General features: G+C 43.2%; 1 protein-coding gene across 1 annotated transcript in view; it reads left to right on the top strand.

The window, feature by feature from the left end:
• Window positions 1–24730, top strand: part of aimp1b (aminoacyl tRNA synthetase complex interacting multifunctional protein 1b) — a 36688-nt gene extending 11958 nt beyond the window's left edge. Inside the window, exons 4-7 of the mRNA XM_063186604.1 lie at window positions 4721–4855; window positions 12275–12468; window positions 21228–21402; window positions 24413–24730. Of these exons, the coding sequence (XP_063042674.1) occupies window positions 4721–4855; window positions 12275–12468; window positions 21228–21402; window positions 24413–24573 (665 nt within the window). The 3' untranslated portion in view covers window positions 24574–24730. The remainder of the gene's footprint in view (window positions 1–4720; window positions 4856–12274; window positions 12469–21227; window positions 21403–24412) is intronic.
• The last annotated feature ends 270 nt before the right edge of the window (window positions 24731–25000 follow it).

The raw sequence follows: 25000 nt of genomic DNA, 5'->3' as shown, positions 1-25000 counted from the left end.
CGTTATTGCTCTCTGTTCTTAAATATTCAGTTGTACACACAAAATATATCAAGTAGGCCTATAAAGTATTACACTGTGAGGACATACTGTGTTGTGCTGACCTTTTCTGAAATTCGCCCTGCTCTTCAAAACATCAAGTTTTTTACCCAAGACTATTAAAGTCTGGATTATGGATTGAGGACATTATTGCTCCTGGCTTGAGTTCTTCTGTAATTTCTCCTTTGAGTTTCATTTATTGTATCATGTTAAGAGGAAACAGGTGTGTGCATATCTCGGTGTGCTGCCAGGACTTTAACGATGGGAATGTGCGGATGGAGAGAGGATTGAGGATCAGATGGGTGCAGGTTTAAATCCCATTCCAATCAGGACAGTGGTTCCCAAGATGGGGGTCTGTTTGCCTGATTATCATCGACTTCCTTATCTCTGTTTGAGACTTGGTCTGACCCTTTGCTTAACGATTAATGTTTCCAAACGGCATGGTAGACCCGCCTCCCTCGGTTTGCAACTGGTGGAGGCCAGAAAGAGCTGAGCTGAAGTTTAAACCAAAGACTTTCTTAGTCTCTGCTTACGTAAGCCCTGACACTGCCCTGAACACGCCTCTACAGGGCCGTTGGAGCTGCTCAAAGTTGATTGGTTCCCAAAAAAGTGGGTGGAGCGTCTGATTTTTCCGGTGCGCTTAAATAATATGTACATTGCTCATGGCCTGACAACATAGAAGCTAGAAAGTGTGTGTAGTACAGTGATTATCAACCTTTTCCTTTTTTCCATGTGGCTATAAGGATGATGCTTTTTGGTTATTGGTCATTTTTGTCCGCAGCCATTCAAAACACAAGAATGTTGCAGGCAGCGAAATAACAAGAGTAGAAAGAGCAGCGATTGTACTGTATTCATATTCCCACCAGCAGTAACTCCAAAATAATCCAATAAGAGTACTGATTTATCTTTCTTCTCCTCATACCAACCCCCTCTGGAATATCATTTGGGAGTCGTGACATGCACTAATATTGTCTCTGCAATAAAAAAAGAGACTGACAGTTTTATGGGAAATGCTTCCTGATATTTTTACCAGTAATAGAGTTGTTGTTGCAGCCAGGGTCTGCATGGCACTGGGTAGTCTCATACAGGTTGGGCAGCTCCCATGATGGGTGATAGCACCAGGGTGTGTGTGTGTGTGTGTGTGTGTTTGTGTGTGTGTGAGTGTGTGTGTGTGTGTGTGTGTGTGTGTGTGTGTGTGTGTGTGTGTGTGTGTGTGTGTGTGTGTGTGTGTGTGTGTGTGTGTGTGTGTGTGTGTGTGTGTGTGTGTGTGTGTGTGTGTGAGTGTGTGTGCGTGCGTGCGTGTGTGTGTGTGTGTCCTTGCGTGCATGCGTGTGTGTGTGTGTGTCTGTCTGTTTATGAGAGGAGGACAGTTGATGGGAGGCCTGCACTGTTGCTAAAAGACACAGAACAGAACTGGAAGCAAGTGGTCAATGGAAAAGAGGGAGAGGCGAGGAGAGGAGTGGAAGGTAGGAGAGAGGAGAGGAGAGGAGGACAGATAGAAGTGAGGAGGGAAAGAGAAGATAGGGGAGGAGAGAGAGAAGAGAGGAGAGGAAAGGAGAGAAAGGGAAGAGAGAATAGGAGGGCCTAGGAGTAAAAGACCTGAGAGGAGAGGGGAGAAAGCAGGCAAGAGGAGGTGGGAAGGAAGGAGAGCAGCAGCTGAGAGGAGAGAGATGGGTAGAGAAGAGAAGAGGACGGGAGAAGAGAGAAGAAATGAAGAGAAGAGGAAAGGCGAAGACAGGAGAGTAGAGGTGAGGAAAAGTGTAGAAGAGACACTGGAGAAAGATGACAGGTCAGGAGGGGGTGAGAGAGGGGAGGGGAGGTGAGGAAGGGAGAGAGGAGAAGTGAGTAGAGGATTTGAAATGTGAGGAGGAGATGACTGGAAACAAGAGAAGAGAGGAGAGAGGAGCATTGAGCAGAGGAATGGAAATATAAGGAGGGAAGCGTACAGTGGTGAGAAGAGAGGAGAGGGGAGGTAAGGAGCAGAGGCGATTCTAGGGTCAGGTGGGGCCCCAAGCGAAAACGCAAAAAAATGAGCATTTGAACCAAAATCGCCACTACTGTGGTAAAATGTGGGCTGTTAATCACTATCTAGGGGCTTGGGGGCCCCAAGCGGCTGCCTGCCTTGCCTGATGGCAAGATGCACCTCTGGTGAGGAGACGACTGGAAGTTAGAGTGGTGAGTGGAGAGGAGAGAGGAGTACAGAAGGGCTGAGTACTTTACTTTAAGTCTTCATGGTTAGCTGGCCTCACACCCCCTGTCCTGAAGAGGAAGAGAGGAGAGAGGGAACTGGCCTTACACCCCTTCTCCTGGAAAGGAAGAGAGGAGAGAGGGAAAGTACAGAGGAGGTTAGGAATGAGAGGAGAGGTGAGGAGGGATTTGGAAAATGAAAGGTGAGGTGAGGGGACAAGGGGTGTTGAAAGAGGGGGTTAAAGTGGGACTGAGAATCCAGGGACCTACATATAGATGAGGGCCCCACAGGGAGTCAGCTTTTTATGTTTACAAAAATATACATTTTATATAGCCTACATCAGTGGTGCTCAAACTGTGGTACGCGTACCACTGGTGGTACTTGAGACATCTCTGGTGGTACTTGGAAGAATTCATTTTTGTGCATTGATTTGAAGGCTGATTTAGTTGTTGCAGTCGAAAATGTCTCTTTGGTCTCACATTTTGTAATATTGAACTGTATGAATCTGAAAACCTAATGCAGAATAATACTAGACAAGCAAGACATTTAAAAACAAACTTGCTCTGTTGATGCCGTTATGAACCTCTCCTGTATTGACTGGCAAAGTGAATATGGAAGGCCTTTGCTGCGATATTCTAATGTTGGTTGTCAAGGTGGTACATGGAGAGCTCAATATTTTCTCGGGTGTTACTTCACACAAAAAGTTTGAGAACCGCTGGCCTACATCATATACTGTAAATGGGGGTCAACTGGAGCTGGGTCCATAGGGCCTAGAATTTGGTGCTATTACGTCCCTGGAGGGGAGCATAAGAAATGAGAGGAGAGGAGAGAAAAGGGGAGATGGGAGGACAGTAGAGGCAACTACTGCTTGATTTTAAATCATCGCCTCTTGCTGGCGCTCATCTTGAAGAAGAAGAGAGAAGAAAAAAAAGAAAGAGAAGGGAGGAGAGAAGGAGGAGGGTTGTGGAGGAGAAGAGAAGACAGTAGGGGTTGACTACTGCTTTTTTTAAAGTCATCACCTTGTGCTGACAAAGAGAAGGGAGAGAAGAGAGAGCAGGGAAGCAAAGTAGAAAAGAGAGGGAGGTGAGAAGAGGAGGATTGAGGAGGAGAGTAGAGGACATAAGCGTCAGCTTTATGCTGTATTTTAAGTCATCACCTCTTGCTGACCTCCTGTGTATTTCCAGCGTGCATGTTAAGCGTGTATGTGGGCCAATAATGGACATGTTAGTGTTTTTATTGACAACACATGACCTGGGACTCCCCGCCACCCACAACTAAAATTACACCCATGCACACACACACACACACACACACACACACACACACACACACACACACACACACACACACACACACACACACACACACACACACACACACACACACACACACACACACACACACACACACACAGACCATACATCTTTTAATAATAGAGATCACGAGAGTCATGCTGTAACATTTGTTGCAGTGTCTGCTAACAGCTTACAAAGATAGCACCTTATAATGTTAACCAATTACAAACAGATACAGTGAGTAATGGTGGGGGGAGTACATTTGAATGGCATTTACCTGTGCATGTAAATTTGCTATGTCTGCAAACAGACACACACACTCACAGACACACACACATATTTATATGTATAAATAAATATTTTCAAGTATGGTCCAAGTACAGTCATTTTGCAGCTAAAAATGGCTATTTTTGGAAATTCAAAATGGCAGACCATGGAGAAGATCCCCCTTTTCATGTATGAAAAGTGTTTTTTTCCACTATGAATACTAAGAATTTGATGGTGGTGGTAAGTATGCATGAAAAAGGCAACATTAGTGAATGGGCAGCATGACTAAAAATCTCACACAGTGTCCCTTTAAGTTACATTGCAATTATATTTTTTATGTTTATGTCTTTAACATTATGTTACGTTGTACTATGTTAGTACAAAACATAAGTGCGACTCTTTGGTGTGGAATTAACACTGCACAATGCACAGTGTGTTATCAAATTATTACATACGTCAAGGGGGTTGTGTTTCCGGTCGTATTGGTTTGTTTGACTGTCTGTCTGTTTCTTTGTTTGTCTGCCTGTCTCTGTTTGTCAGCAGGATAATTCAAAAAGTTTAATGAAACTTTGTGGAGTTGTTGGAAATGACCAAAGGAACAAGTGATTTCATTTTTTCCAGATCACGAACTGGAACTAGTATTTTTTAAAAGATTCTTAACCATTGCTAGACTAGAAATCTAGACACCCCTAGTGACCGTAAATTGAATAGCGTGACAGGCCGAATTTTGACATTCTAGTTTCTAACTCCACAAAACGAAGGCAGAAAGACTTGCTGTATGTAAAATAAAAATAAGGTCAAATGTTCTATCAAACAGCTTCCTCGGCAGAGGTCTGCGCTCTCGGAGTGCATTTCTATTTGTTATTGTTATTATTCAGTTGGATTGTGGAGCTTGTTATCTTGACGTCTGACTTGTGCTGTTGTTTTGTTGCAGCTAAGCTGAAGGTGCTGGCTGAGGCCAAGACGGCCAGTCCTACACCACCGGAGCCAGCAGGGGGCGGCATCACCACACCCTCCGCATCCCCCGCACCCAGACCTGCACCACGGGCTGAAGCCAGGAAGAAGAAAGGTAAGAGACACTGAAAAAAATCTGTAATGATAAGGTGCTATGTTCTTGTGACTGAATTTTCCAAAGTTTCACATTTAAGGCGGTTGTACATGTATTTAGACCTACTGTATATACAAGCACGCACGCTCGCATGCACGCACACACACACATACGCACACACACATTCACATGTAGCCTACGTACAGTATATGCATGCTGCTGACATACAGTACACAAACACACACACCCCGTAGATCAAAGAAGAAGAGTAACACACACACACACACACACACACACACACACACACACACACACACACACACACACACACACACACACACACACACACACACACACACACACACACACACACACACTGAAGCCAAGACCTGTTGAGGTGGTGTGCGTTTTTTTGGCAGTAACATCACAATCCCACCTTCCGCCTCCACATCCAAAAACAATTGACCATATTTGGTCATTATCATATTCACTTCCACTTTCATACCACATGCATCCTGTCCACAGAGTGTGTGTGTGTGTGTGTGTGTGTGTGTGTGTGTGTGTGTGTGTGTGTGTGTGTGTGTGTGTGTGTGTCTGTGGTGGGCCCTGTTTTGTCATCATCTCTTCAGAGTTCCTCAATGCACAAATCAGGTGGTGTATATGTTCTTTATTGGAAAGGACAAGTGACCATGTTTCCATGTTTTACATGCAACACAGACATTATAATATAGCGCGCGTGTGTGCGTGCGTGTGTGCATGCGTGTGTGCATGCGTGCGTGCGTGCTGGCGTGCTTGGGTGCTTGGGTGCGAACGTGCGTGCGTGTGTGAGTGCCTGCGTGAAAAATGAGATGTGGCTCTGTATACTGTGTGTACTGTATGTGTATGTGACAGGGCTGTTGACAGCTTTGGTCTGGCCAAGGGGAAAAAAATCATATGAAAAGTCCCCCTCCCAATACATGCAATGTAATGATGACCTCATTGTGGGCCTCCTCTCTCTCACTTGGCCCAGGACAGCTGACCTGTTTGTCCTCCCCTGTCATCTTGCCTCTGTGTACTACATGTACCTATGTGTGCCTTGTATGTTTGTGTTATTTGTGTGCATATGTGTGTAAATCTGTGTATGTGCATGCATGTTTCGGTCATCCATTAGAAGTTAAGCCTTATTTCCTCTATCTGGCTCCCTGTGCTGTAGTTGTTTTGTACAGTATAAAGGTGTGCTTTATGGCTTTTCATTGATTGGTCTTTGTCCCGTGGACTCAATCCAGGAGTGTAAATATGTGGCTTGTGTGTGTGTGTGTGTGAGAGAGAGAGAGAGAGAGCAGAACTACTGTAATTATCATGTACCTTTCAACTTTATTTGGACAGGGCAGTGAAGAATGGGACAGGAAATGAGTGGGAGAGCGAGACAGGGGAAGATCGGGTTATCACCCCAAGTTGGGAATTGAACCCGGGTCTCCCGCGTAGCAGTGCAGTGCCCTACCTTTTGAGCCACGGCAGGGCCTTTCATAATAGTAACATAATTCTGTTGCAATGTGTATCAATATGTATCAGTCACTAAAAATGGTATTGTAGAGGACAACAGAAAATGGCCGTCCACAGCCTCACAACAGTGTGCATCGTCTCCTTTTTCGTCTTTCTGGTTCGGTGAACCTAAAAACAATGGAGTGACAGGTTAGTCATGCATTTTGTCTTTTGGCCTCCTGAACTTAAAAAAAAAAACAATATCAGCTTAACCATTGATGTTATGAAACTGGTAGTAATGAAACATGTACTCACACAGACACAGACACAAGCACGCGCCGGCACACACACACACACACACACACACACACACACACACACACACACACACACACACACACACACACACACACACACACACACACAGTAACTGTAGACCAGTTAAGTCACCTGTGTTGGAAGGAAACTGCACATTTTTTACTCACATGACATACTGGGGTGATTTGAATCGATCGATTGAATCGTACAGCCCACGATTCAATTAATCTATTCCTCCACAAATGAATTGATTAATCGTTATAAATTGATTAGTCGATTTTTGTAATTATTGCACTCATTTTGTGAGGCATTTTATTTTCCTCATGCAGTAATAATAATGCTGACCATAATAAAGATGTCCCTCAAATGGAATGCATGCAGATATTTCAGCTTTTGTTGATTTATTTAAGATATCACTCATAAGCCAAGCCTGTGAGATAAAAAAATATATATATCTAGAAAAGAGGAGCTGGGCGGGCACCTCTACCATCCTCAGTGGAATGGGAGCATGAAATGTTTACTCAGACACCTTAATTCAATTAAATCTTAAAGACGAAATGAAGCAGTGACCTAATATAGGGGTCTATAACACCAGTAAGATAAGCCAGCAAATATATTTTTTTTTGAAGTCTGATATTTAAGCCGTTAATAAAAAAAATAAAGCACAAACACGTAACGTTTCTGTTAACGTTTCCAGCCAACAGCGGGTGACGTCACGCGAATGGTGTCCTATTCTAATGCTGTTATGATAGTAGTGAATTAAACATTTGGGCCTTGCGTGGCTGATTATGAGCTTATTTGCTTAACCCAAATGAAGCAAGAATACGTGTCTGGGTGGGACAGAACAAATATGAGGCATGAAGGTAGACAAGACATCCCATCACATGAACTACAGGTAAACAAGCAGCTTTTTTGCTAAGGTGACAAGTCGCTAACAAATTTTGGCATGAGCCAACATGATCACTTTCATAATCGTGCAATGTTGCAGTTCCCTACCTTCATCTTCCGATGATTTCGCCAACATTTTCCAAGCACCTGAATTCATTTTACTTCATGTGCCCACGTTTATCGGTGTTATGCAGTCAAATCCAATCCAGCCAGTTTGAGGATGCATTCGCGGCTTTTATAACAAAATAGATTAATACAGTAGATGCAGCTACTTTAATAAGCATGCCATAACTTAATTTAGGACATGATAGTTTAATGTGTGTACTCATTTCCCGTGGCATCAACTTCAAATCCCCAAAGCTCCTCCAACTCCGAGAGCGAGACGAGAGAGGGGATGGGATAGCCACACACACACAGGCTGCGTCCCTTCCCTTCACAAAGCTTTCCAAACTTCCGCCAATTTTGCATCTTATTTTCTTTTACTGAATTGGACCACATAGCCAACTTAACGACATGTGCTTTCAGATTAGCGTCCAACAATGCAGGAAAAAGACGTTATTGGTGACGGTCTGTCACTACAAACCTATGAGAGCGAGCAGCCCCACAGTCCTGACCTATGGTGGATGCAATAAGGGCGTTCGTGATGGCGTAATTTTGACGAAGTTGAAAATTTGCTAGGCAGCGAGCATGCTCAGTGTGTCCGCGTGAAGCATCATGGTTAGAATTTGCCGTTCACGACGCAGTTGAAGGGAGTGACCTCTGCGCGGCAGTCGTGTCACATGGCGTTGAACCATCGCGGGAACAAAAGTTTTGTCAAGCTGCCACGCAGTAACAAAAACCTACTGCACTGGGCAGAAGACCTCCTCCATGATGTGAGGAATCTGCCGTTATTGGTGTTCATAGCTCATGTGATTCATATGTGTGTAGTTGAACGTGCTTCATTTTCTACATGCTGAAATGCATTTCATGCTCAAATGCAGCATACTCAGAGTGGTATCATCCATATGTATGGTCGCACAACCCACTTACAACAGTAAAAAAAGAAACAAACCACCCTGTCGTCAGATGCTCCATCTTCGCCACGTTAGGAGTGTATGCCGTAGGTTACAAAACCAGTATTATTCCGCGGGCTGCCTGCTCGACGGTTAGAGTAGTGGTTGCGCGCCTGACTTCCATTCATGAGGTCCCCGGTTCGAAACTGCACCGAAACACGGGGAGTCTTTAGTTGCTGATGGTTAATGTGGAAACAGACCCGTTGCGAGCGACTTATCTTGTCCTTTATGTATGAGAGTGCACGAAACAGAGTGGCCTTTGTGGTTGGCGCGCCATGGTAAAGCTACATATTGAACACCTGGGTTCAATCCTCGCAGGATGGGTTGGCGCTGTTAAGTAATTTTAAAACGGTCCTATCTGAATGACGACTTTGGTCCCAAAACACAAAATGAATAGCCTAAAGTGAGTACTAATTAACTGAATTATTACATGGAAGTGAAGCCAAATCATCACAAATGTAACTAAGACTTGAACTGTGATTCACTGAGTGGTAACCTGTATCTCTACCACAAGACCACCCGATTTCTTTCCGAGACGCAGAGAGAGTCTCGAATTTCACAAGCATGTGCCGACGATGGTAAGCGCGTCATGGAATTAGCGCCATGATTATTTAATTCCACGAGAGGGCGCCCTGGTACACCCGCTGTCAAAATAGGTAGATCCACCCACAGACCTATAGATCCACCTTCTTTGCCGCTGTTGAAATCTCGTCGTCCTGATGTGTCCAGCTTGGTTGCGACGCAGTTATCCCCTCCTTTTTATGACCAAGCAAATCACGTTTTGATCAAATCTTTTGCTCCGTGGTTGCAAACGAGCCTAATGGGTGGATGGCTGCAGCTATCCCACCATGCTCGTAGCAAAGGCTTTTTGACACAAAGTGATAATGACACTTGGCATTTCTCTTTCATCTGATAGTAGGTCTATAACATAGAAGACCCAGGGACAATGTAAAATGAACCCCTCGTCCTTCTTCAATTTTACTGCCACGATTAGAGTCAGTTAGCGCTGTAGTTAGCACACGCTAACGTTAAGTGAATGGAAGGTTACATTAGCCACCAACGTCTACCATTCGCGTTACGTAGGCGGCGAACATGGCTGCGCCCTTGTGGGGAAACTCGGTAATAACATGTCATTTTTCAGCAAAACTACTTAAAAGTGCAGTCCAACGAACATCCATTCGTTTATGAAAATAAATAAGCCGCCAAAAAATGATAATAGTTGCCAGTGCTTCATTTCCACTTTAAGACATTTAGCAGACAGCATGTGACAGTTTTAGTCCATGCATATAATCAAATTACCATTAAAACAGGATATTGATTAGAGCTACATGACTTACATATTGAGGTCTGGTTCCTCCATTGAATCTCGTTTTACAGGTATAAAGTCTATAAAATCGCCACCACCACACAGCCCTGATTCTAGATGTAGTGTTGAGCAGTTCTGTATTCCATAGGCAGACAGTTTCATGTCGTCCTCCAACGGCTTGCGTCCATAGATCAGTCTAATCTCTTCTAGAGCTGACAGGTTGATACATTTTTTTTTAAAAAAAATTATACACCAGGAGTGTTCACTTCAATGCATGCCATGCCACTGCCATTTCGTTTAAAAAAAATATGTCCAATAACAAGGGATAAAACACAGAATTAATTGTCAAGTGACATTACATCACTTAGCTGGTACTTTTATCCAAAACCCCTTATATGTAATTATTTACAGGGTATTGGTTACAAAGGATTAGTTGCCTTGCTCAAGGGCACTTCAGCCATGGATGGAGGCATGAACAGTTATGAACAGTTCCACAGGGGCCATTGTAGTGGCACAAAACCCTCTGCCCCCCTGTTAGAAAGGTGATGATGCGAATGAGCTTTATCATTTAGAACGACAATTCCCTTAGACACATGCCAAAAATCAACAAAAAATGGCTTCATTAGAATAAGATTGAGGTTTTGTAATGGCCCAGACAGAGTTCAGACCTGTATGACACAGAATATCTGTTGGGCGATCTGAGAAGGACTGTGCTGATAAGATGCATTTGCAATCTGTCAGATTTGGAGTGCTTTTGCAAAGATAAATGGACAAATATTGCCACAAAAGAAGACTGTGTACTGTAATAGAAGCTAAAGGTGCTGCAACAAGGTGTTAGTTTAAGGGTGTGCATATTTATGCAACCATGTTAATTGAAGGTTTTTATTTTCTATTCTTTCCCTTTAAAGCTTTCAGTTTGTTATTCAATTGCACTGTGCAGGATAATAGTTAAGATTTATGTGGGAAAAGTTGTGGAATTATTTGTCTTTCTGTCATTTTTTTAATGTAACAAAAACCTGGAATTTGAACAGGGGTGTGTACACTTTTGGGAGGCACTGTATCTATAGAAATCAGATACTGTGTGTGCCACCTCTATACATGGGGCCCAGGTAACTCAGTCACACTTTACCCCCTGTACGACACCCCTGATATTCTAACACGTGTCAAGAAAGCCTGATATATGTCAGTATACATTTGTCTCTATGCTTTCAGGCATATTATAGAAATATGAACATGGTACTTACATAGACCTTCCAGCCTTTGAATTTCTTCCTTAATCTTGACAATAGTTGTGTTGTTGAAATCATGCTCTGTATTTGCAACTTTCGGGAAGTGTGAGAGGCAAAGTCCTACACAGGTGATACAGACACCATTCTTGGTCAATAATTGACAACACAAGGGCAGAATTTGGTGTAGGGGCAGAGGCGGTCTTCACATAGCCAGGTGCTGATTAGAGAGGCAGTCAACATTCTTGGCAGGAAGAACGCTATAGGATAAAGAACCATTTTCTATGGTAGCGGTGGGATTCAAACCCACCAAAGCCCAGCGCCTTAGACTTAGACTTCAGAATGGTGCATGTTCAGATTGCAGGCTTGCGTCCACGGGCTAAGGTGGTGATAGAGTACTAACACAAAAGCCCCTTGAAGCAAACCTTTCCAAGTGCATCTATGTGCACTGGAAGTCCTCCAGAGGACGAGACTGGACAGAGCAGGAGTTATCACCTCAATAAGGCTGCGTTGGCTGTGAATCAACGGGTCAACTGATTGGATGGCAGCTGAAGGGTTAGAACTCTGGGAGTTGCGGGTTGATTTCAGGATTGATTGCTCCCTGTCCCTTTACTGTTTGTACACAGATGTGACGTGATCAGGCTGCGCATACATTAGTGGAGCGAAATCAACACACACACACACACGCCCATACACACACACACACACATACACAGTATGTAACTACAAGTGCATGCGTGTGTGTGTGTGCGTGCTGATTTCATAGGTGCGTGCAGGAGGTTGGGAGGTGGTCAAGAGAGTGCGTTGGCTATCTGGCAGATAGCACAAATACAAATATATCTAACTATATACAGTGTGTGTGTGTGTGTGTGTGTGTGTGTGTGTGTGTGTGTGTGTGTGTGTGTGTGTGTGTGTGTGTGTGTGTGTGTGTGTGTGTGTGCGCGCGTGCATGTGTGCGTGCGTGTGTGTGCGCGTGCATGTGTGCGTGCGTGTGTGTGTGCGCGTGCATGTGTGCGTGCGTGTGTGTGCGCCTGCATGCAGGAGGTCAGGCAGTGGTCAAGTGAGTGAGTTGGCTATCTGGCAGATAGCACAAATACAAATATATCTAACTATGCAGTGTGTGTGTGTGTGTGTGTGTGCGTGTGTGTGTGTGTGTGGGTGTGGGTGTGTGTGTGTGTTGATTTCATAGGTGCGTGCAGGAGGTCGGCAGGTGGTCAGGAGAGTGAGTTGGCTATCTCGCAGCTGGACCTGAGAGTGGGGCGCATCCTGTCGGCACGGCAACACCCGGAGGCGGAGTCTCTGTGCATCCAGGAAGTGGACGTGGGAGATGGCCAGCCCAGGACCGCCGTCAGCCGAGCCATAGCCAACACACACACTGAGGAGGTAAAATAGAAACACGAAACACACTCACACACACTCACACACACACACACACACACACACACACACACACACACACACACACACACACACTCACACTCACACACACACACACACACACACACACACACACACACACACACACACACACACACACATAAAAACGCACACACACCATGACAGAAGAACAACTATCTCGAAAGAAACACACAAACATGCATAGGGTGACTAGCATGCACAGACAGAACTTTAGAATCACTACCCCCCCCCCCATCCCAACAAACCCCACCTACCCAATCCAACAGCCACCCCCCTGCAATGACTGCTGTACCCCCCCCACACACACACACACACACATATGCATACCTGCACACACACACCTTGTGAGTAACACTGGCATGCTTTCCACACCGTTGCACCACATCACATAGTGCTTAGAAGCGAATGCCAGAGTGGCATCAAAGTATTTCAGCTAATGTATCATTATCGTAATTACAAAGTTCAGATGGTTTGTCTGTGCTTGTGATGCCTGTAGGAAACAGCAACATCGTCATACTTAATGAGGCATGAGCTGTGTGTGTGTGTGTGTGTGTGTGTGTGTGTGTGTGTGTGTGTGTGTGTGTGTGTGTGTGTGTGTGTGTGTGTGTGTGTGTGTGTGTGTGTGTGTGTGGGTGGGTGGAATTGCAGTATATATGGGGCACCTAAGTCACGCCCTCTACTTCCTGGTTCATCATTTCATTTCATTTCATTTATTTAAACTCGAAGAATCATTGAGGGCCCAGCCCTCATTTACAATGATGTCGAGTAAAACAAACAATTACACATATAACAACATACACAATACACCATAAATCATATAAGAGGTAAGAATTAAGACAAACTATGAATTAAAACTTATGAGTTAAAACAAGTACAAGTATGTGATAAAAAACTTCCCAGTGTAACTTTAAAATGTTCTAATGGCACAAAGGCTTGAAGACCCATCCTTTGTTGTAAGGTATTCCAAACTGAAGGTCCACAGACATTAAAAGCCGTTTTACCCAGTTCAGTGCGGGCATAAGGGACCTCCAGTAAAAAATTGCTGCTGCGGGTTTGGTATGGGTTGGAGTGCCAAACTAAAAGAGATGAAATATAAAATGGGAGTTTGCCAGTGAGGGCCTTATAAATAAAAATAAAATAATGCATGTCCCTTCTGTGAGAAAGTGGAGCCCACCCAACTTTATCATATAACAGGCAATGATGAGTACTATATGGATCCCCAGTAATAAAACGAAGAGCTGAATGATAGACAGTGTCAAGTGCCTTCAGATTAGAGAGTGGTGCATGTCTGTAAATAACATCACCATAGTCAAGGGAAGACAGAAAAGTAGCTTCAATTAACTTTTTTCTGCAGAAAACAGGAAAGTGATATTTATTTCTGTGCAGGAAAGATAGCTTTTGTCTGAGCGTAGTGACAAGACAGTCAGTATGTTTCTTGAATGTGAACTTGTCATCTAGCCAGATTCCCAGGTACTTATAATGTGATACTCTCTCAATAACAGACCCATCTAAAGTAGATATATTAAAATCATTTTTCATGCCATGCTTAGATCGAGTAAAGACCATACATTTAGTCTTGCTTACATTAAGTAGAAGCTTAAGACCAATGAAGGCATTTTGTAGGATATTAAAAGACTGCTGCAATTTCTCCAAGGCTAGCTGTACAGAATCTGCAACACAATACAAAATTGTATCATCTGCATATAGATGAATAGAGCAGTTAGAAAGGAGAGAAAGTATGCTATTTATGTTCATGGTGAAGAGTACCGGACCTAATACTGAACCTTGTGGGACCCCCTTGGTTATTAGCAGGGGGTCAGATTGAGTATTACCCAATTTTACAGTATGGTGTCTGTTTGAAAGGTAGCTCTGGAACCATTTACAGGCACTTGCACTAAAACCAATACCAGGCAGAATTTGTAGAAGCAGAGAATGGTCCACGGTGTCAAATGCTTTGGATAAGTCCACAAAGATGGCAGCACAATGTTTTTTCTTGTCAAGAGAAGTGATAATATCATCCATTACTTTAGTAGCAGCAGTAACTGTACTATGTTTAGGCCTAAAGCCTGATTGGAGAGGGCTCAAAATATTATTGGTATTTAGAAATTCTTTGAGCTGATCATTTACCAACTTCTCTAGTATTTTTGAGAGACACGGTAGCTTGGATATTGGTCGATAGTTGTTAGGGTCAGTCTTATCACCCCCCTTGTGCAACGGGGTAATGTGTGCAAATTTCCATAGTGTAGGGACAACTCCAATGGAAATAGAAAAATTGAAAATGTGCAATAATGGCTCTGCTATTATATATGCCGCAGTGCGAAGAAAAAGAGGATCTAGGTGGTCTTCTCCAGTGGATTTGCGACTATCAATTGCTAATAAAGCAGATAGCACTGTATGCTTAGACACAGGATGAAGCCTGAATTCCAGATCATCGTCTCTGACATTGTCTCTGATACGCATATCATGTCCAGCCCTAGGTATAAAGGAATGATTATTGCTATTGTCAAAACTTTGACTGGCTAAAGAAAAATGTTTGTTAAGAGCACTACAAATGTCTGATTTGTCTTGTAGTAGACAATCATCAAACTTAATTGAAGAAGGCATAGGTGTAACAGATTTATTGTTTTTGTAATTTACAGCCTTCCAGAATTTTGCAGGATCAGAGTACGAACTAGAGACAAGGTTAAAGTAATAGTCAGATTTAGCCTTTCTTACAGATAATGTACATCTGTTCCTGATTTTCCTGAAACTTGCCCAGTCGGAGGCATCCTTGCTCCTCCTTGCTAATGACCAAGCCTTATTTCTTGACTGAAAAAGAGAGGAGAGTTCAGGGGTGAACCATGGGTTTGTTCTACTTTTTACTCTTATCTTTTTAAAAGGTGTATGTTTGTCAACAATGCAAATAAATGAGTTTGAGAAAAACTGTAGAGCCAAGTCAGCATCAGGAATTTCAGTTGTTAGATGAATGTCACTTTCATAGAGATCATTTAAAAAGCTTGCTCATTAAAATGTTTCATAGTTCTTTTAACCAAAATGTGAGGCAGTGCTTTGGTTAGAGTGCTGTGCCTAATACAGGCAATGGGACAGTGGTCGCTGACCCCTAAATCAAAAACACCACTTGCGCTAATTTTGTTCATCTTATTAGTAAAAAGTAGATCAATAAGAGATGATTTGCTAAGGTTCTTAGAGTTTGGTCTTGTTGGATCATTAATAAGTTGATCCAAAAATAGACTCGAGAAAACATCTCTAAGATGTTTGGAGGCATCAGTTAGCCAGTCAATATTAAAATCCCCAAGAACTAGAACTTCTGAGTCAGTGAATCTAGATATCAATTCTGCCAGCTGATCTATGGATTTAGAATCAGCTGACGGGGGTCTATAAATCCCAACTATTATGAAGGAGTTGTTATTGGTGCCATAATGAACCTTGAGTGCAATAAATTCAAAGGATTTAGGTTCACTTAAGGAATACAGAAATGTGACAGAAAAATGTGACTTCACGTAAATAGCCACACCCCCACCCCTCCCAACCCTGTCAATTCTAAATAAATTGTAGCCTGAAAGGTTGACTTCAGAGTCATCAATTTCACTCTTCAGCCAAGTTTCTGATAAAACCAAGATATCAGTGTTAGTTTGAGCAATTAAAATATTTAGGTGGTCCATTTTATCTTGTTGCAATATACTTCTGATATTGAGGTGGATTAACCCAATGCCTTTTCTGTCCTTAAAAACACATGGATTGTCCAAGCGAACAACATCAGGGGTAGACTCCAATGGACATGTAGCATTTATGACTTCAGGGCTTAGTCCATTAGGAGAAGAATTAGGAAGGACAGTCTCTGGCAGGGAGATATCATTGCAGATGGGCAGGCTTGGGCATTTCCGAGGAGCCATCTGCTGGCCAAAGGAGGTAATTGAATGGGAGGGTGAGCAAACAGCAGCAGAACCCATATTAGGCCTAATAGTTTGAATAATGAGCTGCGTTGGGTTATGCTGTGGAGAATGTCAAAGTGTGCTGGCAATGAAATGAATGAAATTAGTGGTTAATTGCTGAATTCCTCGGGAGTTTCCCTCGCTGAGTTCCTCATGGGGAGGGGGGAGTTAAAAAATAATTAGCAGAAGTCGGGATCCAAATCGGTTCACGAGGAGCCTGAACCGGACCTGAACACGGTTATAAACATCTCGGACTACCCTTTGACAACCCCGCAGGTAAAGGCACTGAGCCGCGGACTGTCTTTCGTCCCTACAAATAAAGTAAATGCATTCAAATTGAAGGTGGATTCATACAAGTTTTTCAGACAGTTACACTTAAAACACTTTTTCCATGCTAAAGCAATGGGAGAATCCACCGGTAGTGTTGGCCCATGTGTCTTTGATAAGTTTAAGAAAAAGTCCACTTTCATGCCTCCTGGCGCCCCCAATGCCACTTTGGCCACCTTTGCCAAACTAGTTGAAAAAGACATTGACAAAACCATTTCTGTTGCAAATAAAAAGACCAAATACAACATTACTGTACCTGAAAGAAAAGCCTTAAATGAGCTAAAGGAAAATACTGACATCATTCTGAAATCTGCTGACAAAGGTGGCGGAATCGTTTTACAAAATACAAAGGATTATGTGGCTGAAGCTATGAGACAGTTAACTGATCCTAACTTCTATGAACAGCTGGGACAGAATCCTGTGGACACATATATGAATGAGCGTGACACCATACTAAATAATGCATTGGAAAACAACTGGCTCACTAAGAGTCAGTTTGACTTTCTAAAGAGTGAACATCCTGTTACCAAAAATACACAAAAGATTGGACAATCCTCCAGGAAGACCCATTGTGGCTAGTAAAGACTCCCTTACTGAAAATTTGAGCCAATATGTTGACCATTTCTTAAAGGAAATTGTGACATGCCTTCCATCGTATGTGTCCGACACTACTGATGTTTTGAAACTTTTAAGTGACATTTATGTACCGGATAAGACTTTTTTAGTAACATTTGACGTGGAAAGCTTATATACCAACATCCCCCATGTGGGGGGGCTTGAGGCTTTGAACTTTTATTTGACACCTAAGAAAGATACCCTCCCTGTCGAATTGTTGATGGAGCTAACTGAGTTTATTTTAAAATCAAATTACTTCATGTTTAACAACAAATTTTACTTGCAAACTCAAGGGACAAGCATGGGCTCCCCTTTTGCGCCTAATTATGCCAATTTGTACATGGGTTTATGGGAAGAGAGAAACATTTTTAACAACAATCCTTTTTTTGACAACATTTTACTGTACAAAAGATTTATTGATGACATCCTAGTGGTGTTTGTAGGTACTGAAGATGACTTATTTAAATTTAATGAACATATAAATGGAACATATCCAACTTTGAAATTCACCATGGAATATGACAGTGAAAAAATACATTTTTTAGATCTGCTGATAGCTGTAAATGCTGACAAAAAACTGGAAACTTCTATTTACAGAAAAACGACGGATAGAAATACTATCTTGCACGCTTCGAGTTTCCACCCTGATCATACCATTCAAAACATTCCATATGGACAATTTGTGAGATTACGGAGGATATGTAGTGATGAGAATGATTATGGAATTAAGGCTAATGAAATGTCTCAACGCTTTAGGGAAAGGGGGTATGATGACTCGCTAATTAATCAAGCTGCAGAAAAGGCCCACAGGAGGGACAGAGCATCATTACTTAACCCCACAACCCAAAAACACTGAAAACAGAGTGACTTTTGTTTCTGAATACTCAACTGCATCAAAGCAGGTCCAGCGGATCATCAGAAAACACTGGCAAATCTTAAAATGTGACCCTAGTCTACACCATCTATCATCACTGCCACCTCGTTTCTGTTTTAAAAGAGGGAGAAATATCAAAGACATGGTGGTTAGTTCTACCTACATGGAGACCCCCAAAAAGACTTGGCTGGCCAAAGGGATACATGGAAACTACAGATGTGGGAAATGTGCTCATTGTTCACATACATTTGACACAAAAACATTCGGTCATCCCCACTCTGGGAAGAAATATCCCATAAAAGAGTTCATCAATTGCCTCTCGACACATGTGGTATACATGTTAAAATGCCCATGTGGATTGATGTACATTGGCCAAACTAAGCGTAATTTAAAACTAAGAATTGCTGAACACAAAGGAGCAATACGAAACGGAAACATGGATTATGCTATAGCTAGGCACTATAAAGAAAAAAATCATGGATCAGCCGCTTCCCTGAAATTCATAGGTATAGAACGCATACAACAAAAACCAAGAGGGGGCAATATAATTAAGCAACTTTTGCAGAGAGAGGCCTACTGGATACACGAACTGAACACAGTAGAACCCCATGGTTTAAATGAATTACAGGACCTCAGTGTATTCTTGTAACATGCATGCACTGCTGACTTGCACACTGTAAATGTCATTTTTTTTAATGGATGGGCCTATGCCACATCAAGATTGTCACTTGGACTATTGTTGACTAATGAACCTGCTTCAGGAGTTGGATACGTCATGTAAAAATGAATATGTCGGACTGGATGAGAGACCTACTACAATATGGACATTAATATTTTTTGGAGAAAGGATTTTGATTATACTGTGATTTTTTGCACATTGGGATTAGCACTTTTGCACTTTGATATCATGTGTTTTTTATTTACTAATGGCCCGAACCTGCATCTGAGGAGTGATATGCATTGTATGAACTCTATGTGGATATGATTATAGATACACATATCAGGGATGTGAGCATATTTATCTGGTAAAATGCATGAGAATTGTATAGTAATTTAAATGGTAGGATGTGATAATATACATACCTAAACCAGTATTGGGTGTTGTCTAGCACTTAAATGGGTGGAGTAGTTGAATGTGGGTGAGGTCATGTGACCAGGTAATCACCCTTATCACCTTTGGGTGACATGCGTAATGTCAGAGTGAACCTGATGAAGCAGTAGCGAAACGCGTTGTTCACCAAATAAACTACCAGCAAAGATACCAGTGTGCGGTGATTCATCCTTCATTTACTTAAAAAATAATTACTTGGCTTGAAAATTAGTGTTTTTTTGACACCAATTCAAACCTTGGACCTCCACCTATGCACCACAAATCCAAAAATCACTCATTTTCAAGCCTAGTAATCATTTTTTGACTCCCTCTGCCCCATGAACCAGGAAGTAGAGGGCGTGACTTAGGTGCCCCATTAGAGATGCACCGAATCCTGATTTTTAGGATCCTGCCGGATACTGGATCCACTGCTTAAGATCCTGCCGGATCCGGAACCGGATACAAAAGGGTTGAAACATATAGTCTACTCGCACACGTGGGCCCTTTTTATGACGTTGGCTCAAACTATTTTTTAGACTCATTGGCTTATTGCCACACTGCCTGCAACGGCCGCTTCCAAAGGGATTTCACTCCATGCAGTGATTGGGGTTGTGAAAGACTGACTGAAAAGTATAGGCTAGAGATGCACCAGACCCTGATTTTTAGGTAACATGCCGGATATCGGATCCACTGCTTAAGATCCTGCCGGACCCGGATCCTGTGAAAAACCCTATTATCCTTCCCGATCCGGAACAGGAACCGGATCCGGTGCATCTCTAGTATATATATATATTTGAAGAGCTCTTTTCCAAAATGAGATATATCCATTTTATAGAATGTTGGGAAATTGACATTTTTGTATTGGGCATTCCATTGAAATGCATTGCAAAATGCATTTTCATAGAGGTTTTAAAGTATGTTCTCAAAATATTTGAATGGCAAGAATTCACACATAGATGATAGGACATCTTAACAGTCAATTCCAATATTAAAATGCAAAAAGTCAAAAATGGTGTATATAGCGTTTTGGAAAAGAGCTCTTCATTTGCACCTTGCATGTCTCCGTGCGCCCAAGTATATGCACAGGCAGTAACTGTATATGTATGTCTGACTGTTCTTTGGCTGTGTGTATGTTTGTGTGTGTATATGAGTGTACGTGTGTGTGTGTGTGTGTGTGTGTGTGTGTGTGTGTGTGTGTGTGTGTGTGTGTGTGTGTGTGTGTGTGTGTGTGTGTGTGTGTGTGTGTGTGTCTGTGTGTCTGTGTGTCTGTGTGTATGTGTGTGTGTGTGTGTGTGTGCGTTTCTAAATGCACGTGTGTTTTATGAGTTAGAGCCTATGCGTGTGTGTGTGTGTGTGTGTGTGTGTGTGTGTGTGTGTGTGTGTGTGTGTGTGTGTGTGTGTGTGTGTGTGTGTGTGTGTGTGTGTGTGTGTGTGTGTGCTGTTGGATAATACTGTGTGTGTGTGCGTGTGTGTATGTGAGAAAAAGAGAGAGAGAGTGTGTGTGTGTGTGTGTGTGTGTGTGTGTGTGTGTGTGTGTGTGTGTGTGTGTGTGTGTGTGTGTGTGTGTGTGTGTGTGTGTGTGTGTGTGTGTGGGTTGTGGGTATGTTGTCCAAAAAGTGCACACAGTGATGGGCATTCTGGATTCAGAAGCTACAATGCAGAACAGGTCGCCTGGAATATGTGGCACTGAATTATAGCTTCTGAATCCAGCTTGCCCATCAGTTGCACATGCTCTGTGTTGTTGATGCTGATTCCAACCTCTGTGTGTGTGTGTGTGTGTGTGTGTGTGTGTGTGTGTGTGTGTGTGTGTGTGTGTGTGTGTGTGTGTGTGTGTGTGTGTGTGTGTGTGTGTGTGTGTGTGTGTGTGTGTGTGTGTGTTCGTTAGACTAGTGAAGTCCTCTGCGTGTGTGTGTGTAACGGGCGTGCGGTGCGTGTGAGGGGTGTGTTGTCCAAGGTGCACATCCTCTGTGCCGTGAATGCCGACTCCGCCTACATGGAGATGATAGCCCCGCCCACCTCTGCCCAGCCCGGAGACAGAGTGACCTTCAACGCCTACCCAGGTACTGCACGCACGCACGCACGCACACATGCACACTCACGCACATACGCTGTAAACACACATATACAGTACGTAGATATGATAGAGTCTATGATAGAGCTCTCTACACACATACTACAGGCCACACAAACACACACACTTAAAAAAGCCCAGATACTCTTGTTCAAAAATTCCTTTTCATACAGAGACATACAGCACAGTACACACAGAGCGTTAAAACAAGTAAGGGCATCTAAATACATGTAGGTAAATGAGGTAATAGGTAATGATTTCATTTACAGAGTACAGCTGTAGTAAAATTTGAATCAGTAGGTATGTAAGTGCAAAAGCAGAGGTGTATGAAGTAGAAGTAGAAGTGCTGTTACAGATGTAATTGCAACACTAGTGAAAGTGAAAGCAAAAGCCCGCCTGGGAAACTCCCACTGTCATTGTGATTCTCCACTTCCCATCCCTCTGTGCAATGGGACAGACTGAAATGGTGCCCCAAAAGGGAGCAGTACAGTAGGATGGTACCATGCTCAGGGTGCCTCAGTCATGGAGGAGGATGGGGGTGAGCACTGGTTATTTACTTCCCCTTCCAACCTGGCAGGTCAGGAGTCAAACCGGCAACCTTTGGGCTACAAGTCTGACACCCTAACCACTTACCCATAACTGCCCCATACTGGTAGTATGATATATTACAAACAAGGACATAGCAGGGCTACAGTAGAGTCCTTTTTGGAGCAAAGACATTCAATGTGGTACAACAAGACAAGTAGGGTGACCAGCTGTCCGGATTTCGGCCGGACAACCCCGCCCCTTAACTTTCTAACCTAGCGTCCTCGCGTGCACCCATTGCTTCGACTTGCCGAATCCCCGCCTCCGTGGAGAAAATTGTGAAGTTGGCATTCTAAACTGTAGGCAGAAATCAGGGAACAGCGCTGCCATCTTACCTCAGACAACTCAGCTGCCAACAACAGTTTTACTTGTAAAACAATATTTTTGGGGGGAAGGATTTTCGCATTGCATTACCTCACTCCGATAAAGGAGTCATCACCACTAACTTAATATTGTATCAGACGGCAGGTTACGATAGACAAATCCTTCCGTTGTTGTCTGTGTAGGCTATTTCATTTTTTTTTTTTTTTTAATGTATTTTGGGTAGTCGTGTATTCGTAGGCCTAATAGCCAACAATTAATTTGATTTACTTTATTATTATTATTTAAGGGAGGCAAACCGCTTTTGTCAACCTTTTTTTCATGCAGACGCTGGATAACCAACAACACGAGCTCAAAATACAGACAGCGCCCGTGCAGAAAGACGTTTCTTTGCCCTGTTTGTAAAGTTGTGAGAACCCTCGTATCGTTGTAAAGGCATTTAGCGGACAAACTCAATGCGTTGCCAACAGTGCAGGAAAAAATAGGAAACAGACAGTAGGCAATAATATAGTTGCCTTATTTAAGTTTCATACAGTCAGTAAATGAACTTCATATATGGCTATTGCACGGAGATTTCCCCGACACAAGGCGACAGCAATACAGTTAATTCGCTGGGCGAGAGGTTATATCTGGAGTAACATGGCGGCCGCAGATATCGGAAACGCGACCGACTATCAAGGTCTAGTTTGCGTCGATGACGTTGCCTCGCAGCTCGAGGCCATAAGCAAAAGGCTAGGAGGAAAGGAAAGACAAAGAGAGGGACACACGGATGTCGTGAACAGGTCGTAAAAACGGACCGATGGCCACCCTAAAGACAAGTCATAGCACATGTCTCTGCTCGGACTTGTGTGTTTCCAGTTACCCCAAGTCAGCACCAGGGGGAGACATAGCATAAGGATGTGGTGAGGTGGCTGACAACCAGTATCTGCCTTGCTTGATACACACGCACTCACACACACATGAACGCATACACACACACACACACACACACACACACACACACACACACACACACACACACACACACACACACACACACACACACACACACACACACACGCACACGCACCCACCCACACACTGTATTAGATTATGTTCAGCCTGTATGTGATGCATGGGGATGGTTTACATATTTGCCCTGCACTGACATACACACAATGGATTAGCCAGTGCCGGCCCCTGTTAGCAGGAGCTAACAAGCACACGGTAACAAGCACACAGGCCAGGGCTAGCCCCTAAATATATAATTTGCATGCACACAGAACACTGCAGACGCTCCAGTTCAGGGACTCTCAAACTGTGGGCCATGGAGGTATTCCAAATCATTTTCTAAGAGTTAAATGAGTTAAAGAACGCCATAAAGGACTTTTTAGGAAAAGCACAAAAGCACAACAATTACCTCTTAATGTATGTCCTCTACAAGTCTTCTGTTGTCCAGTCTTGCACTTTAAATGTCTGTATGAGCACTGTCTATGTCCATACTGTCTTAAGTCCATGTATAAGTACTGTCTATGTCTATACTGTCTATGTCCTTACCTAGATTAGTCTATGTCTGTATGGGAAAGTAAGAAATGTAATTTCAAATTCTTTGTATGACCAGTGCATGTAAAGAAATTGACAATAAAACCTACTTGACTTGACTTGAATATAAGTGTGTGTGTGTTGCTGCTGATGACTATTTATTTCAGTTGTATTGGGTCAGAAATGCGCCCCGAACATTTGTGAAAATTTCAACTGGGCCCCAAGTTAGAAAAGGGTTGGGAACCCCTGCTCTAGTTCACATACTGAGCTCAGTGGAATACAAGAGGACAGGATAAAGTAGAAGGGTCAAATACAATGTACACTACACACACACACACATACTCTCTCTCTCTCTCTCTCTCTCTCTCTCTCTCTCTCTCACACACACACACACACACACACACACACACACACCCTGCACATCGCCTGTCAACCTGCTTTGTGTTGCTTTAACAGGTTTTAAGGGACATGCTATTTTGTATTGTATTCAGTTCATAAAGTTGTACTGTATTCAGTATTATTGTGTTTGCATGTGTGCGTGTGTGCGTGTGTGTGTGTGTGTGTGTGTTCAGGTGAGCCGGATCGGGAGCTGAGTCCGCGTGTGTTTGGGCGCCTGCAGCCAGATCTCACCACGGACGCGAGGGGCGTGGCCTGCTATAAGGGCGTGGCCTTCGAGGTGAAGGGGAAGGGCCTGTGCCGGGCCGCCAGCATCTGCAACGGATCCATCAAATAACACCACGGCAACCGTCTCCTAGGCAACCTAGATCTCCAAGGCAACCTAGATCTCCAAGGCAATGGACCATCACCACCACAGTCTTGAACTGAAGCGACGCTAGTACATTTGTACTGACAAGCCAATAAAGTTTTGTCCGTTGCTTTTTTTATTCAAACGTTTGCGTCTTTCTCTGCATTCACGCTTTGATGGAGTGAGCATCACTGGAATTGTGGGTGTGCCCTTGCTAACAGTGGTCAGACCAGGGCCGCCGCTAGGCATACGCAGAGTAAGCAGAGCACTTAGGGCCTCAACCACTTTGCCCCCAAAATTGGGGCCTCCTAATTTGAGATGAACTAAAAAGCAAATTATTATTGTTATTTAATTATGGGGGGGATTAGGGGGTCTGGGTCATATTGTCTGCCTGGTAGGACATCTCTGCTCCCCT

This window comes from Engraulis encrasicolus, chromosome 21 (assembly GCF_034702125.1).
Source record: "Engraulis encrasicolus isolate BLACKSEA-1 chromosome 21, IST_EnEncr_1.0, whole genome shotgun sequence".
Classification (NCBI taxonomy): Eukaryota; Metazoa; Chordata; class Actinopteri; order Clupeiformes; family Engraulidae; genus Engraulis; species Engraulis encrasicolus.
This window is presented reverse-complemented; position numbering and strand designations above follow the sequence as displayed.